The following is a 15633-nucleotide window of genomic DNA, read 5'->3' on the forward strand; positions in this document are numbered from 1 at the left end:
GTAAATTCTCAATATCTTGCACTGACTGTCTGTTATTCTGTCAAACATATCCTACCAGTCCCCCTCTCACTGATACAGCCCCTCTTATTCACTGCCTGTCACACCATGTATTCTACTTCACTAATGTGCTCATTAGCAAATGCAAAATACAGGAGGGGCAGGTGTGGGAGGGGTGTGGTGCGATGATTCTGGTCCAACAAATGGTTAAGTGAAAAAAGGACTGAAAAAGGAAACTAATTATATTATAATCACATAAATTGGCAAACACTGAAGAAGAGCCACTTTTAATTCTCAAGAACCAGCAGACACCAGCTTCCCTTCTGCTTCTCCAGTTTGGCAACAATATTCTTGCACTTACATGGGTAAAAGTGGCTTCCTACCCTATGTGACTAAAAGCTGAGCATTACGTCGTCCATAATGCAAGAGAAGGCCTGAAGGTTGTCTGCTGTATTACTCCTTTTAAATAACATTTTTGGAACTTCCTATGAGTGATAGCACTAGAAAGCCAAGTCAGAGAACAAAGGAGGACTGACTGGAACAAGGCAAAAAATCCTGCATATACTGGTCATTATTTAAGTGTATGGCAGGAAACTATTTTTCTAGCAATTTGCCAAGGCTTTTTTGTTTAAAAGTAGTTCAAAATAATATGCCCCAAGTTAATCACTAGTACTACACTGCATTACTGTGACTTTACATTGCTGTGTAATGTTCACAGAAGAGAATATGAATTTACTCCAGTGATTTAACAGCATTTTATTCCATAGTTGGAAAGAATTTAACTGCTCAATGTATAATATATGCTTAAGTTACAACAAAAAATGGTACCTTGAAGTACCTTGAAAAAAAGAAATACAAAACAAAATTCAGCTAGAAGTGTGTAGCTGGTACAGCCAAAGAGAACTCTTTCCAGAACTTTACTGTCCTCTTTCACTGCTCTGAACATAAATCATTTTTTACACATGGATGGTACTTTTCACTTTTGTTCTTATGAGCTAATGGTGGAAAAATATGCTGAATTGTATGGTAATGTCCACCCACATTTCTCTTCTGTAACCCACCGCACTACTGGAGTAAACACCAAGATGGTGACGCTGGTCTCTCTTCTGAAATACACAGTATAGAGAAACCTGTCCCAGCCCTTAAAGGCAGCAAGCACCAAAACCATTGTTAGTACACTGACATGCCTTACAATTTATTCTGGAAAGTTCTAGTCTAATACAGCTCTTACAACACACACACCAGAGTGTGCTGGATCACAGGTAACAGTATTTTTGTATTTCATCTCAGTTTTCAGAGCATATACACTATGTATGTTAACTGTGAGGCATAAGAACTCTAGATCAATAATCGATCCAAGCTCCAGCCTAACAAACTTAATGTTGATCTACACAGACTTGTATGGACGTGCCCAGAAGACAAACACTCATTTTCTATCTCCAAGTTCATGTGAACCATAATATTTCTGCAGCAGGAAATGTCTCCATCCTCTTCTCCCATTTAAAATTGAAATAAGCATATTCAAAAAATAAAATATGTGAAGAAAAATTTCTAATAAAATCTGTCTGTAAGCTAGCACTGAGGAAAAAAGAGTAAGCGTTTGTTTAGAAATCAGAGTATCTTTAAATTCTTATTGTGTTCTTGAAACCTTTTTAGGCTAACATAGGAAAAAGGACAAATTTATTTTAACACGCAACTCTAACTGCCTTAAAACGATAAGGGATTGTACAGATGCTGAAGAAGGAAGTCTTATTGATCTGCCTTAATGTGCAGATCATCACTGCTGACACAAAGGAGACAACAGAAACATGGCTGGGGAAACACTGACGTTTAATTTAAATACATATAGAACACTAGAAGCACAACTGAAATATTCCATTTGCAGATGAATGGCTTTTGAGGAGGTAGGGAATTCTATCAGCCTAATTATGCCAGTGAAAGAGCATGTCTGCATGTGTGCATGCATGAAAAACAGAAAAATTTGGAATACTAAGCATATCTTTCCTGTGCACAACATCCTTTCTTACTAAGTTGTATAGTTTTCTTGTCACTTAGAAGTAAAAAGACAGAAAGCAAACTACTGAAATTAGTGACAGTAACATGAAAGAAACAGTAAGTTTTTCCTCTAAATTACAATAATATTTTCATTGACGGGATATCAGCTTCATTTACTCCAGAGTGCCATACCTGTTGAAGTTAATGTCTGGATAACTAGAATATTCAGACTTCATCTTCGCATTGCGACGTGGAAAAGTACAGAAGAAAGCATTGGCTAGAAAACTAGCAATCTGTTCCTGTGACATTGTGATAGAGTGATTCATCTTTTGTTTCAGTAGAGGTATTGGCTACCAAAAAAAGAAGTGAGGGGGAGGGAGGGGCAGGAGAGAAAGGAGGGAAGGAGAGAGAAAAATAATTAGCTTACACAATTTTAAATGAAAAAACCAGGAGCACAAAATTACATTTGTTAAATTAGAGCAAGAGTAATTTAGGCCATTGGTGAACCCTTTAATCAGCAGCACCATTAAAGTCAAGAACAGTTTATTCAAGACAATTCAGGAAAAGCTTGCTTGACAAAGTGCAGATTTCTAATCAATAATGAAACGAAAGACCAAGAAAACGGAACTTATCAAACAAAACCCTGGGGAGTGGAGAGGGGGAAAAATAGATGGGATGTTGTAAATCTTGGACAATCTTAAAACCTGAAGTAAAAACCCAATTTCAATAGCTGTATATTTAAGAACCCTGAAGGAATGCTTTCAGCTACAATAACCATGCCTTATGCTTTACAAAGAAATGTGGAAGTCACACCACAGATCACCACTCCATGACTTGCTTTGAATTTTTTTTCCATTCTACTTGAAGAAATAACACTGACAAGATCTGCATAAAGTGCATGATTATCCTTTATTTTTATAATCACTATGAACAAAAAGCTCAGCTTCACTTTGGTCTTCAGTTAGGAGTTCTGACTCTAGCCAGGGTTTCTTTAATATAAAAAGAAACAAAGGAGTCAGGGGAACTAAAACAAACAAACAAAACAAAACCCTGAAGTGTTATACATCTACCATTTTACCAGGCTTTAGCCTCTCGATTTGGAATTTTTGCTCACCACATCCATGACATTTTACTTATTTTTAAAAATATGTCATAATACAGGATGGGGATGGGGGGAGGGATATCAATCTGACTGCTAAGAAGTCCAGTAACAATTACGATAAAGCCACTTGACAGGAGAAAGAGAACAGAGTTTTCACTTCTTCCAATATTCTCAGCCATCACCATTTGCAGGGACTGTGCAAATGCAGGGACTGTGAGAACGAAGACCTTAGGCCCGCTGTAGGAGAGGATCAGGTTCGAGACCATCTTAAGAACCTGAACGTGCACAAGTCCATGGGACCTGATGAAATCCATCCACGGGTCCTGAAGGAGCTCGCGAATGAAGTTGCTAAGCCACTGTCCATCATATTCGAAAAATCCTGGCAGTCAGGTGAAATTCCGGATGACTGGAAGAAGGGTAATATAACCCCCATTTTCAAGAAGGGGAAGGTGGAAGACCCGGGAAACTACAGACCAGTCAGTCTCACCTCTGTGCCTGGCAAAATCTTGGAACAGTTTCTCCTGGAAAACATGCTCAGGCACATGAAAAACAACGAGGTGGTTGGTGACAGCCAACATGGCTTCACTAAGGGGAATCCTGCCTGACCAATTTGGTGGCCTTCTATGATGGAGCCACGGAACTGATGGACAGGGGCAGAGCAGTTGACGTCATCTACCTGGACTTGTGCAAAGCGTTCGACACTGTCCTGCATGACATCCTTATCTCTAAATTGGAGAGACGTCAATTTGATAGATGGACCACTCGATGGATAAAAAACTGGCTTGATGGCCACACGCAAAGAGTTGTGGTAAATGGCTCGATGTCCAGTTGGAAACCTGTAACGAGTGGTGTCCCTCAGGGATCGGTGTTGGGACCAGTCCTGTTCAACATCTTTGTTGGCGACATGGACAGTGGGATTGAGTGCGCCCTCAGCAAGTTTGCCAACGACACCGAGCTGTGTGGTTCGGTTGATACGCTGGAGGGAAGGGATGCCATCCAGAGGGACCTTGACACGCTTGTGAGGTGGGCTGATGCCAACCTTATGAAGTTTAACCAAGCCAAGTGTAAGGTCCTACACCTGGGTTGGGGCAATCCCAGGCACTGCTACAGGCTGGGCAGAGAAGAGATTCAGAGCAGCCCTGCAGAAAAGGACTTGGGGGTGTTGGTTGATAAGAAGCTTAACATGAGCCGGCAGTGTGCGCTTGCAGCCCAGAAAGCCAACCGTATCCTGGGCTGCATCAAAAGAAGCGTGACCAGCAGGTCAAAGGAGGTGATCCTGCCCCTCTACTCTGCTCTCGTGAGACCTCACTTGGAGTACTGTGTACAGTTCTGGTGTCCTCAACATAAAAAGGACATGGAGCTGTTGGAGCGAGTCCAGAGGAGGGCCACGAGGATGATAAGAGGGCTGGAGCACCTCCCATATGAAGACAGGCTGAGAGAGTTGGGGCTGTTCAGCCTGGAGAAGAGAAGGCTGCGTGGTGACCTCATAGCAGCCTTCCAGTATCTGAAGGGGGTCTACAAGGATGCTGGGGAGGGACTCTTCCTTAGGGACTGTAGTGGTAGGACAAGGGGTAATGGGTTCAAACTTAAACAGGGGAAGTTTAGACTAGATATAAGGAAGAAGTTCTTTACAGTGAGGGTGGTGAAGCACTGGAATGGGTTGCCCAGGGAGGTTGTGGATGCTCCATCCCTGGCGGTGTTCAAGGCCAGGCTGGACAGAGCCTTGAACCACGTGGTTTAGGGCAAGGTGTCCCTGCCCATGGCAGGGGGGTTGGAACTAGATGATCTTAAGGTCCTTTTCAACCCTTACGATTCTATGATTCTATGATTCTATGATTTGTCTAGCTCCAGGAGAGCTGAGCAGCTACATTTTAATCCTTTTAGTTGTGAATACAGAAATTGCTACTAATTTAGACTGTTGAATACACAGCCCTGTTTAATCCACAAAGCAAACAAGTTTTCCATCATTCTTATAACTACTACATTCATATTCACTGATTCTCATTCCATCATCTCGCTATTTAATTAACAAGCTCTATTGTGATGTCTGAAGTCACACAGCTGGAGGGGGAAAAAAGCCTAAGAAGTTTTCTAGTATGTTCTACATGCCTACAAAAATAGGATATTTTGGACAGTATGTTATATTGGAACAAATTTAGCTTTATGCCAAACCAAAAAAAGTCCAACAACGTTTTTCATAATTTATACTGCCTAACAGTACATCGTCTTTATAAAAGGGATTACTACATGAACTTGCAAGTCTTGTGCTTGACTGTTCAGAAACTTCGCAGATTCCTCTAAAACTTCCCCCATCAAGTGACTAGTAAAAGAATTTTAAACAAATATTCATACTGTTTGAAATTATATATCTATTGCAGGACCCCTGCAGCATAACAATGTAGGGAGAGATTTTCCCTATTCCTGACCAACAAAATCAATTAAAATACATTGTATCAAAAGAGCTTACAAACTCAAGTACTTACCCTGCTAATGTGTTACCCAGCATACATCCTCACTTACTTGATCAGTCCTATTCACTTTTATCACTTCTACTACCTACAGTTTGTATGTGCACAAGTATTGTGATGCTCTAACTAGGATAAGATATGAAGGCTTTATGAAAATACTATCTTCTAGGATCAAAAAAACTCTAAAATGAAAAATTAGATGCTTTAGATTATTTAAGTATTTCAGTTAAGCGTGATTTTCAAATCTGAAAGGTTGCATGGTCACTTCATTTAAGAAAAGCAAGAAGCAAATCCAACATATAGAAAGTGTTACTGAAGTTCAGGCTAAAAATACAACAGTGAGATATATTTACATTCTATCAAATCATTATAGATGTACATTGTCCGTTCTGCTCCCTAGGCCTCAGCTACATCCAACACAAAAACTCTAGCTTTTATTAAGAACATGATCCTGATGTTTTGACCTTAGCCATTAGTTACAGTTTGCAGAAAAGTGGTCTCACACAGAGCACTTAGCTAGCTGTGTTTGCTTACCTGGGTGCAGATACTAGGGAGACAGAGTGCCAGCTTGACCATATCAGGAAGAATGGACTGGAACAAATGTTGAGCCTCTGCATCTTCAAGAACCTGTTAAAAAGAAAAAAAAAGGGGGGGGGGGCGGGGAAGGTTTTTACCTCAGAATAATAATTGTACAAAAAGTTTGTGAAATCAGGTCCCATCCAAAAGAAATGAGAGAAAAAAATAGGTCCTATTAGCTTCATGCAAATCTGTAGCACTTTTCATGGTAGTACCTCACTGAATTTTACCTTGCGATAGTCCACTAACTGAAACACAGAAATAACTCTCAAAGTTGCAGTTGAGAAAAAAGTTCACCAAATGCCCTATAAAGGAACACTGATCAAGTTATCACTTGACTCTCCAAAGCAATGAACCAATTTATAAAATCACTACCTATCCATAAAAGTACTGGAATGATTTACTTAACTTTCATATTCAGGTCACGGTCCAAGACAAATACCTGTGACATTCTTCTGTTAAGAACATATGAAACACTGCTGGGTCAGATCAGTGGTACACAGCAGCATGAAATGCTTTTTAAGAAGAGCATGCAAGCTCTTTTGAGCACTTTTTGCTGTCCATCCTCATCATGTTCCCTCAAGAATCATAGCCATTGGATTACACATGTCAAAGGGCGCAGCCTGTCTGGTCCCACATGCTGAAGTTGAAATCTTTTCAGACTCTTCCTGTAAGACAGCTGATCCCATGACTATTTTAGCAACCCCTCTCTACCTGCTCTAACATTCTTGAGAAGGAGACACCAGAATTGACAATGCTCAAAAAACCAGGCACACTGATGTTTCAGAAGGCTTCTCAAAGCTTTTAAACTCAAGACCAAGTCGTATCAAACCCTTCTTGTCCTATTCTCAATTCCCTTCCTGACACTGTCTGGCCCACTGCTATGTTTGGCTGCCAAAGCATGTCAGGGAAAACGAATGCATTCAGAGAAAGCCCAGAATTTATCTTGAGTTGCAACTGCCAGATATGAGCTCAAGATCACATACTCAGGGTTTAGATGAACTCATATCCCCTTTCATATATCATACCCTTATTTTTAAAAGGTACAAATGACTCTTTACAGTGGACGATGCTCTTCTAAGAAAAGCTAGGATAGGCACATGAATGGGAGGCTGCAAAAAGAAAAGCAACATAAAGCAGTGTCTCTGCAACATGCAAAGCAGCAAAAAAGCATGCCATAGCCTCCAAAGTCCCATATCCTGACCAGTGAACAGGCTGAAGTAAGCTCAAGGAGGCAAAAGCACATTCTCCATCTTCCTGTGCAGTGATCTAAGGATCCAGGAATCAAATGCAACTGGCTGTTAAATTTGTGTGCTGTGTTTAAGGCAAAAGGCAGAGAGAAGAGGAAGAGAGGGAGAGGAAAAAAAGAGAGGGAGAGGAAGAGGGAGAGGGAAAGGGAAAGAGAACACACTACTTGCACTACAGCTGAGGAACAGAAGATCACAGGTCAGCCCTCTGCCTCCCTCTTTCCCCTCATCCAGGGAACCTGTCTTTGAGACAACTATCTGCTACCAGTTTCTAGATTAAAATCATTACAATTCTGAAACTGTGGCTTTAAAAGTACAGAATATTATTTTTCAAGTAAAACTCTTAGGAAATAATTGGATTTACTACCAATTTCACACAAAACCAATAGCAGACAAAATGGATGAAACGGCATCAGGGTATTATCCACTTTAGTCTCTTCAACACTTAAGACTAATTGTCATAGAAAGTGATTGTTTTAGTCATACAATCAAAGCTTTGTAATTCACACTTCAATGGAAAGTTTCACACTGACTTCAGAATGTAAAAAACACACTGCCGATTTTGTTCAGAAAAGGAAAATACAGTTCCTCTGATTCAAAGCATACTGCTTCCCATAAAAGTACTGTTTGAAGACTAACAACTTCTATTCTTCTAAGACCATTACAATAACTATAGAAGTATCTCTGCTCTACTCTCTCCCATTCCAAGTGCTATAAAGTGGTAAGACTACTCAGGAAGTTAAAAGACAAAACACAAACAAATGCTCAAAGGACAAACAACTTATGATAGGGAAGGGGGAGAAACAAAACAATCCCAAATACCTACACAGTTCCTTTCCATGCATTATGTGTGCTGCTCGTGGAGACATACAAACAAGGTTTTAAGTTGAAGTTTTAAATTGAAACAAGAACTTAGAAAGAACAGCAAGCTTAGGAAACATAAAAATCATTTGGTATAATAGAGGAGGAATCCAAGTAACATACAAATTATTACTGAAAGTAAACTTTCTTTTTTTAAGGTTAAGAAATGAACAAGATGCATCTCTCCTGTTGTTGGCTGCACATGCACCTACATATTTACACAGTATAAGTCACAAATTGAAAATTATGACCTAACTTTTAACATCACCTGCTCTAGCAGAAAACTCCGTTCTTAGGCGCAATGTTTTTAAGTGCCATAAGGTAACAAAGTGAGCTTTTACAAGCTGGAATTTCAGATCTCAGTACAGAAAATGAATATGTAAGTTAGATCTAATCAAAAGATGGCATTTAACCTCAGATGTCTACCAGGCTGTCAAATTCTGATATTCTCTCCCCTTCGGGTAACACTTCCTCTCTTTTACAGCTGACATATAAATAGTGGCTGCTATGCTTTGCTGACTGCCACAGACTATACAGTATCACTTATCTGGTGACACATTATGGCACTGGACTTTGTCATAGCTGTCAAGACTTCAACCTTTTCTTTATGTTTCTTTGAAAACAATAGAATAATAGTATGAGACAATTTCTTCCCAAAACAGAAGCAGGGCCAGCAACTGCACAGCTCAGCTCTGATGCAGAATGCATAAATACAAAGGTCACTTGTTAAACAAAGATCATTTCTTAAACTCTGAAATTCTACTTTTCCTTCTCCTTACCTTCCTGATGTTGTATCAGCATATACTCTCCTCTCTACTTCTATGCATGATTTTTACTAGACATCCATTAATGAATCCTCAAAATTTGGAGCTGTTAATGCCCTGAAGTGTTCTCATTTGACTTCAGACAGATTATTCTTATAGGGATATGACAAATGGGGGGGGGTGGTGTGTGTTTGTGAAGAGTGTTAGGTGCCATGAAAATTTTTCTACATTTTTCAAAAGTCACTTAAAGGACCCCACAACTTTAAAAAGATGACCACTGTGAGTTCACAGACCTTGCCAAGAAATTCTTAACTATGATTGTTCTCTAATCAAACCACCAAACAGCCTAAGCAACCCTATTTTGATTACTCCCCTATTTAGGTAAAGGTGTTTTAAATATTGCAGAGAAGTACATCAATAGTTTTCTGGCTCAAACATAGTTTGTTTCTTCCTGGATATGTTACAACTTCACAAAATAGCTGCTGCAGTATATAACTTAAGAACTTCTTGTTGTTCAACTACAGGTGCTGTTTTTAAAACAAACAAACAAAAAGCCCAAAATAAACAAAGAAACCTTTCCCCATAATAAACTTTCTCCCTAAAAAAATATGGAGGAAGTATTCAGTCCCGTGCTTCCCATTTATATCTTGAATCTATAACCCATTACTGAATAATGGCAGTTCGTCAGAAATACATATCCTTCCTTGCATAAGGTTTTAACACAAAAACCTAAATAACCTAAGTCATGGCTATATCCATGTAACCATAACTTACGCTTTCTGCCCATGGACTCTTTCTGTACCTATGAGGTTTCTATGAAAAAAAAACTCCTGCAAACCCCTGGCTACTTGGCCCTCATTCTCTTTCGACCACTAAACCAGCACACCACCACAGTCGGAGCTTTGTAGACTGCATATTCTCAGCTATGCTCAGTGCAACACAGAGCCTGGTTTTATCTGTGACAGTCTTTTCAGACTTTGAAAGCAGCAAAAAAGAGCACTCAATCATGGAACGTAAAAGGATTCCAGGACGTGGAGTGCTGACACCACAGCTACATCTGGCAGGCATCCCACAATGCAAATGCCAACCTGGGGGAACCTAGCGTCAGCACAAAGAATACCTGGTCACAGAATGGAATGAAGATTTATTTAGAAGGGAACTCTCTTCAGGAAGCAGTGACTTGTACTGATATAAAATCCAGTGTACTTAGAGACACATTACATATTCTACTTATTTGTTGCTGCTGAAAGTGTGATGTGTTGTTCTATCCCCCTCAAACATACACACACCACATTTCACCCATGTTCATTTGATAATTTCCTGAGATCCTTCAGTTTGCTAACACTACAGGAAAATAACCTGGAGGGGGGAGGCAGGGCAAGTCTTCCTCTGCGTTAAGTCAAACTAGCCTACCAGAATCATGGATTAATAGATGTTATGTAGGATGGGTGGTATGTGAAACAGAACCAGCCAAACCCCTTGTCAATGGGCTACAAAGGCAGATACTAGTTGCAACTCTTCTCACTGAAAAAGCAGTAATATTCTAGTTAGTGTGAAGCTGTTACAACAAGCATCTCACTTTGAAGTCAATCTCTTAGTACAGGAATCTCTGTATTGATTCAGTAGCATGCTTTAAACTGTCTACAATTTTTTTTCAAGGCTACGAGTACACAAACACCTGGAGAAAGAACTGGATTTTCATTCTTAAAAAACATTTATTTATAACTTAAGGAATTCTATTAAAAGGTTGACAACTTTTGATAAAGGAAAATATTTTAAGTATCATAGCAATTTTATTTTTAAACAACTGATCAGTTTCTCCTTTCCTTATTCTGCATACATGTCCTTTGCAGCTTCCTTCAGGATTTGAAATAAAAACAAACCTATATTGTTGACTTTATTCATAGCCCTCCAATCATGCAAAAAATTATTTAGGAATGAAACAAAAGCAGAGTTTATACCCCATGGGAAAAGTATATAGAATCAGAGCTACAAAGCATGACTTGCCTTTTGCCAAAGAAATCACTTGGCAATTTCATCAGTACTTACACTGGAGTGACTGATTAAATGAACATGACTTAGGGCTCCAATTCATAAGATGCAAATGGTTCAGCGAGCTGTAGCAGAGGTAAGAGCTCTTGGCCAAACTTGCATTGCAATTTTGCAAAATGAACACTTTATACTGCAGCAAAGAGGCCTGACTAAACACAGCCATAAGTAATGGCCTCTTGTCACTATAAACCAGTCTTCCAAAACATAATGAACGAGTATGCCCGACCATCCTAATAAGGAGGATCTGAGGTAGCACAGGGTGATAGTGATGGTAGAGAGTTTAAATCTAAACCTGACAGCTCATCAAACCAAACAAACTACACATAGAGAACACAAATTTGGACAGCTCTATCACATGGGAAGGCAGAGTCATCACGCCAACAGGCAACAAGCATGCTAAAACAGCAATGGCTTAATGCTTTCAATTTGTTTGGTTTTATTTCCCTATATTAACTTCTGTGGCAGGACAGAGACCAACTGAACCACGTTCTTAAGGATAAAGGGGAAAACCAGAGTGCTTCCTTCAGACTGTGTCTTACTTCCTAATTCTAATGGATTTTGACCTTCTTTTTCCTTCCCAGCTGCCATAAGCCTCATGAACTTTCTTAGAATTACTTCATTTCAGTTTGTAAGTGCTCTGTACCATCAGTTACTATGCTTATCTGCCCTTCCAGTAATAGCTTTCCTAATTATTTTAATGTAAGATATCATACAGTCAGAGGTGTAATGGCCTCCTTAACTAATTAGACAAACTGCATAACTTCTATGTACTCTATTCACAGTAAGTTCATTCTCCTAATTTCAGGAGTACTTATTCCTTTCTTCTTTCTTCACTATCTCCAATTTGTCTCAAACAAAAAAAAAAAAAAAAAAAGTATTTGTGTACTTTTACAGGGCAGTTAAGATCCACCTGATAAATACTTCCAAGCTGAAAAACTGCATTGCAAATAGAGTTGTAGCAATCAAGTCTGCAATTCAAAGAAAATAAAGATATGTGAACAAAGCAATACTATCCACATTCTCAAAGAGAAAGATTTGCTCAGTGCCACATACAAGGAATATGCAAGTGGAACATGCCACAAAGTCCAAGAAAACTTGGAATGGTCTCCTGAAAAAACATTGGTAGGCTTTTGTGATTTTGCAGTTTTGGTGAGGATATTGGGAAAAGCAAGAAACTGGGGAAACAAAAGTAAAAAATATACTTGAGGAACAAGGACAATAGGAACTTATGTTTGAAGGATTAATTTCTTTCTAAAACTGTTAACAGTCATGTTCTACCCATAAGCATTTAAAATGCTGCTTTGTTTCAGTCAGTGGATAGATTGTAGCTCCCTTCCAAAGTCTCCCATGTCACTGTCAAATGAGATGTAAGAGTTCAACTCTGCGCTTGCACGATTATACCAGATATTGGTTCTTGTGCACTTTTGGATAATGTTAACAATTTTTATTTCCCTTTTTTTTTTCTGAGGGGATTCCACAGAAGAACCTCCCAGGCAGCCTGAAGCATCTCCTTCACTATTCCCCTCCAGCTAAGAGTTTCCTTTGAAAAGACACTTACAGAAAAACTTGAGCGTACTTAAGCAATCACAATATGCTTGTTACTTCATTGTACTAAGTAATGATGCCTTCATTTTCTTTTCTTCCCAGAGCAGCCTATATGTACTTGTTCTCCTGTCTCATACAGGAGCCACATGCTTTTCATATGCTATTTGTGTAATGCTTACACATGGTGTTGTCTAGATCCATGACTAGAACTCCTCAGTGCCCCAAAAAACAACCAAGCCACTCTCTATAACTTTTATGTCTTTTACCTTAAAGTAAACCAATGTCAGACTGCTAATCCGATCTGCCCTTCTTCCCCTAGTCCTTGTCGTAAGTGCTTTTAAACATAACCCTAGAATCCTAAAAGCAGTCATTCTCAATCTGGTATTTGGAACAGCTGAGGGGAAGAGGGGGACAGCCTAAACAAGTTATCAGGTGACTTCAAAAACTAATACATTTAAGCTAATACACTCCCCCCCCAAAAAAAAAACCCAAAACAAGCTTCACTAAGCCATACTCTCTACAAAGCCTTTTCTTCTGGACAGGGAGTAGATGAAATCTACTTAAACACACCGTGCCACAACTATCACTGTACTTCATACCTAGACAGAGACACTAGATTGCAGACCACTAATTTGTACAGCTAAGTAAAACAGATTCTTTGTCAGAATGTCAAATAGTAAACATATGAACAAGATTGGAATCTAGAAGTAAAGCACAGGGCAGGGAGTGTGTGTTAGTTCCCATTTAATTAGGTTAATGAACGACCAAAACTGCAGGAAAGAATACTCTCATCTGCCTCCTTTAGTTTCCTTATAAAACTAAGTCAGCAGGAAACACACTTAGCTGTCAGATCCACCCCATTTCTTGAGCACTTGTGTGATTAGAAACCAAAGGAAGGATAAAGTAATCTTTGGAGGGAATAAGGAAAAAGCCCATAACACTGGATTATGCAGAGAAAGATCTTATTTGAGAAGAAGAATGCCTCTGACATTTATCAAAACCACAAACTGACACTTCAAAAGAAAAAAAGAAGACAGCGTACAAGGCAGAGGTTAATTCAATTTTGTTTAATTCTTCGCCCCATGAAAGCTCATTCACGTCTTCTGCCAATCCAACCCTGGAATGATCTCTCAGGTGTATCATCCCTAACAACTGCAGCTTTGTTTTCAAAGCTTTTCAACATTCTAAATAAAATGTGAGAGAAAAAAAAAAAAATGTATGTTTATTTTTCCATCTCCTCTTAAGGGTTTTAGAAGCCCAGGTTATACTTTCAAGGTACTGGAAATCTAACCTCAGTCATTTTCATTACAGTAAGTGAAATCTCAGTCCTGATTCTCTACAGGCCACCGACAGGTTCTACCTGTACACTCCGGCAAAATGATTCTATCACACATAGAAGCATCACAACCATTTCCAAAGCAGTGGCATAGTCCTGGGAAGAAAAGTCAAATACTGCTTTCTAAATACTTTCTGAGTTACTCTTGGGAAGTACAAAGTAGTGAAAAGGACAATGACCTTGTTTCTACAGCGGGGTTGTAACAAGGATAGAAAGCATTTTTTGTCTGACTGACACAAGCTAAGGCAGGTTCATTCAAAACTCTTACCTCTCTAAACACAGTACTTGAAGAGGGGAGAGGGGAATGTTTAATACTACTATGATTTTGAAAACATCTGCTATGATCCATAGAGTAGAAGTATTTGATAGCCATCAGATATTTAACTTTTACATAATAACTTTTTTCAACCAATTCTGAAACCAATAACCTTGGCACTAAAAACTACACAAGACAACACAGCTATTGCCCTTTATGAAAGCTGTACTTTCTTTAACATTAAAAGAACCCCAATAAGTCAAGCACAGGCAGAAGGGGAAAAAGAAAGATCAACAACAGGTAACACCATAGCATTGTAAATTTCAACAAACCTATAAACTATTTTTTCCTTGATTGTCAGTTTTATAGACTCAAAATAACCAATATCTTGAAAAAATATTATATTGGCCATTTCCAGGGTACACATTGTGCCACCTTTGCCACACTTTAAAGAATGCATGGCACCTAGTAACCGACCCTGCAAGGAAGCACTAGAAACAAATACAGTTTTTCAGACGTAGTCCAATGGAAGCAAAGAAATCTGTTAATCATCCCCCTGCCCAAAAAACAAAACAAAATAAGCAAATATTAGAAGATAGCTTCTAAAACCAGAACAATTATATTTAGTACGGCTTTTTTTCTTTCTTAAACAGGAATGTTCTCAATAGAGTGAAGAAAAACTATGGAAGAGATCCTCAGGATGCATCTTTACATTATCTCAAAGCATTAAGCATTCACAAACACTTAATGTAATTAAAACTCTACACCTAGTATGTACAGCTATCCTTTGCCTGGTAATTCTGAGTCAACAGTCTGATGCAATAGTCATTGTGATGGTGCTTATAAAACACCACTTAAAAGATACTCAGCTGTTTTGCTGAGAAAGTACAAAAAACTAAGAATAAGCCTGTAATTCAGCACTCAATGCCATTTCTCCAGTACAATGCTTAGCTTCTAATGTTTTGAATGTGTACAAGATGCATACTTCCCCCACCCCAGAAAAGTTCACATTTTGTTCAATATGGGGATAAATTCCTTTCTGCTGCTGTGAAAAGAAAACCCTTCATAGCACACTCAAAAGACCTTTCCAGTTTAGATTTTTAAAAAGGTAATCTGATGTAATGACAATTGTTTGAAAATATCTGGACTAAAATGAAATCCAGCAAGGAGCAATGGATAGGCTATTTTCAGCCTTGGGACATTTTGTTTCTTGCTTAAAAGCCTACTTTTGTAGTGCTGACATCTCTGTACAATGCTCACTTCTGTTAGTACTGTCCAGACAATTATAAAAATGATTTATCAAAAACCCAGTCACCAGAACAATTTGGTACTTTAAAATTCTTTCTATTCCAGGATCACTGATTACAGCAATCATTTTTTCAAGCAGGTCATTCAAACAACAAAACATACAGGAAAGACTGACGTGGTTCATAA

The 15633-nt window shown here is 38.8% G+C and overlaps 1 protein-coding gene across 5 annotated transcripts in view; it reads right to left on the bottom strand.

Moving 5' to 3' along the window:
• PARG (poly(ADP-ribose) glycohydrolase) overlaps window positions 1–15633 on the bottom strand; it is a 68149-nt gene that overhangs the window by 32212 nt on the left and 20304 nt on the right. For all 5 annotated transcript variants that reach the window (XR_003991419.1, XR_003991420.1, XM_030485985.1 and 2 more), the window contains 2 exons: window positions 6097–6189; window positions 2185–2342 (listed from right to left, as the gene is read on the bottom strand). Coding sequence is in view for 3 of the 5 variants with exons in the window: in XM_030485985.1 (XP_030341845.1) it covers window positions 2185–2342; window positions 6097–6189 (251 nt within the window). In the remaining 2 variants the exon portion in view is untranslated. The remainder of the gene's footprint in view (window positions 1–2184; window positions 2343–6096; window positions 6190–15633) is intronic.

This window comes from Strigops habroptila, chromosome 5 (assembly GCF_004027225.2).
Source record: "Strigops habroptila isolate Jane chromosome 5, bStrHab1.2.pri, whole genome shotgun sequence".
Classification (NCBI taxonomy): Eukaryota; Metazoa; Chordata; class Aves; order Psittaciformes; family Psittacidae; genus Strigops; species Strigops habroptila.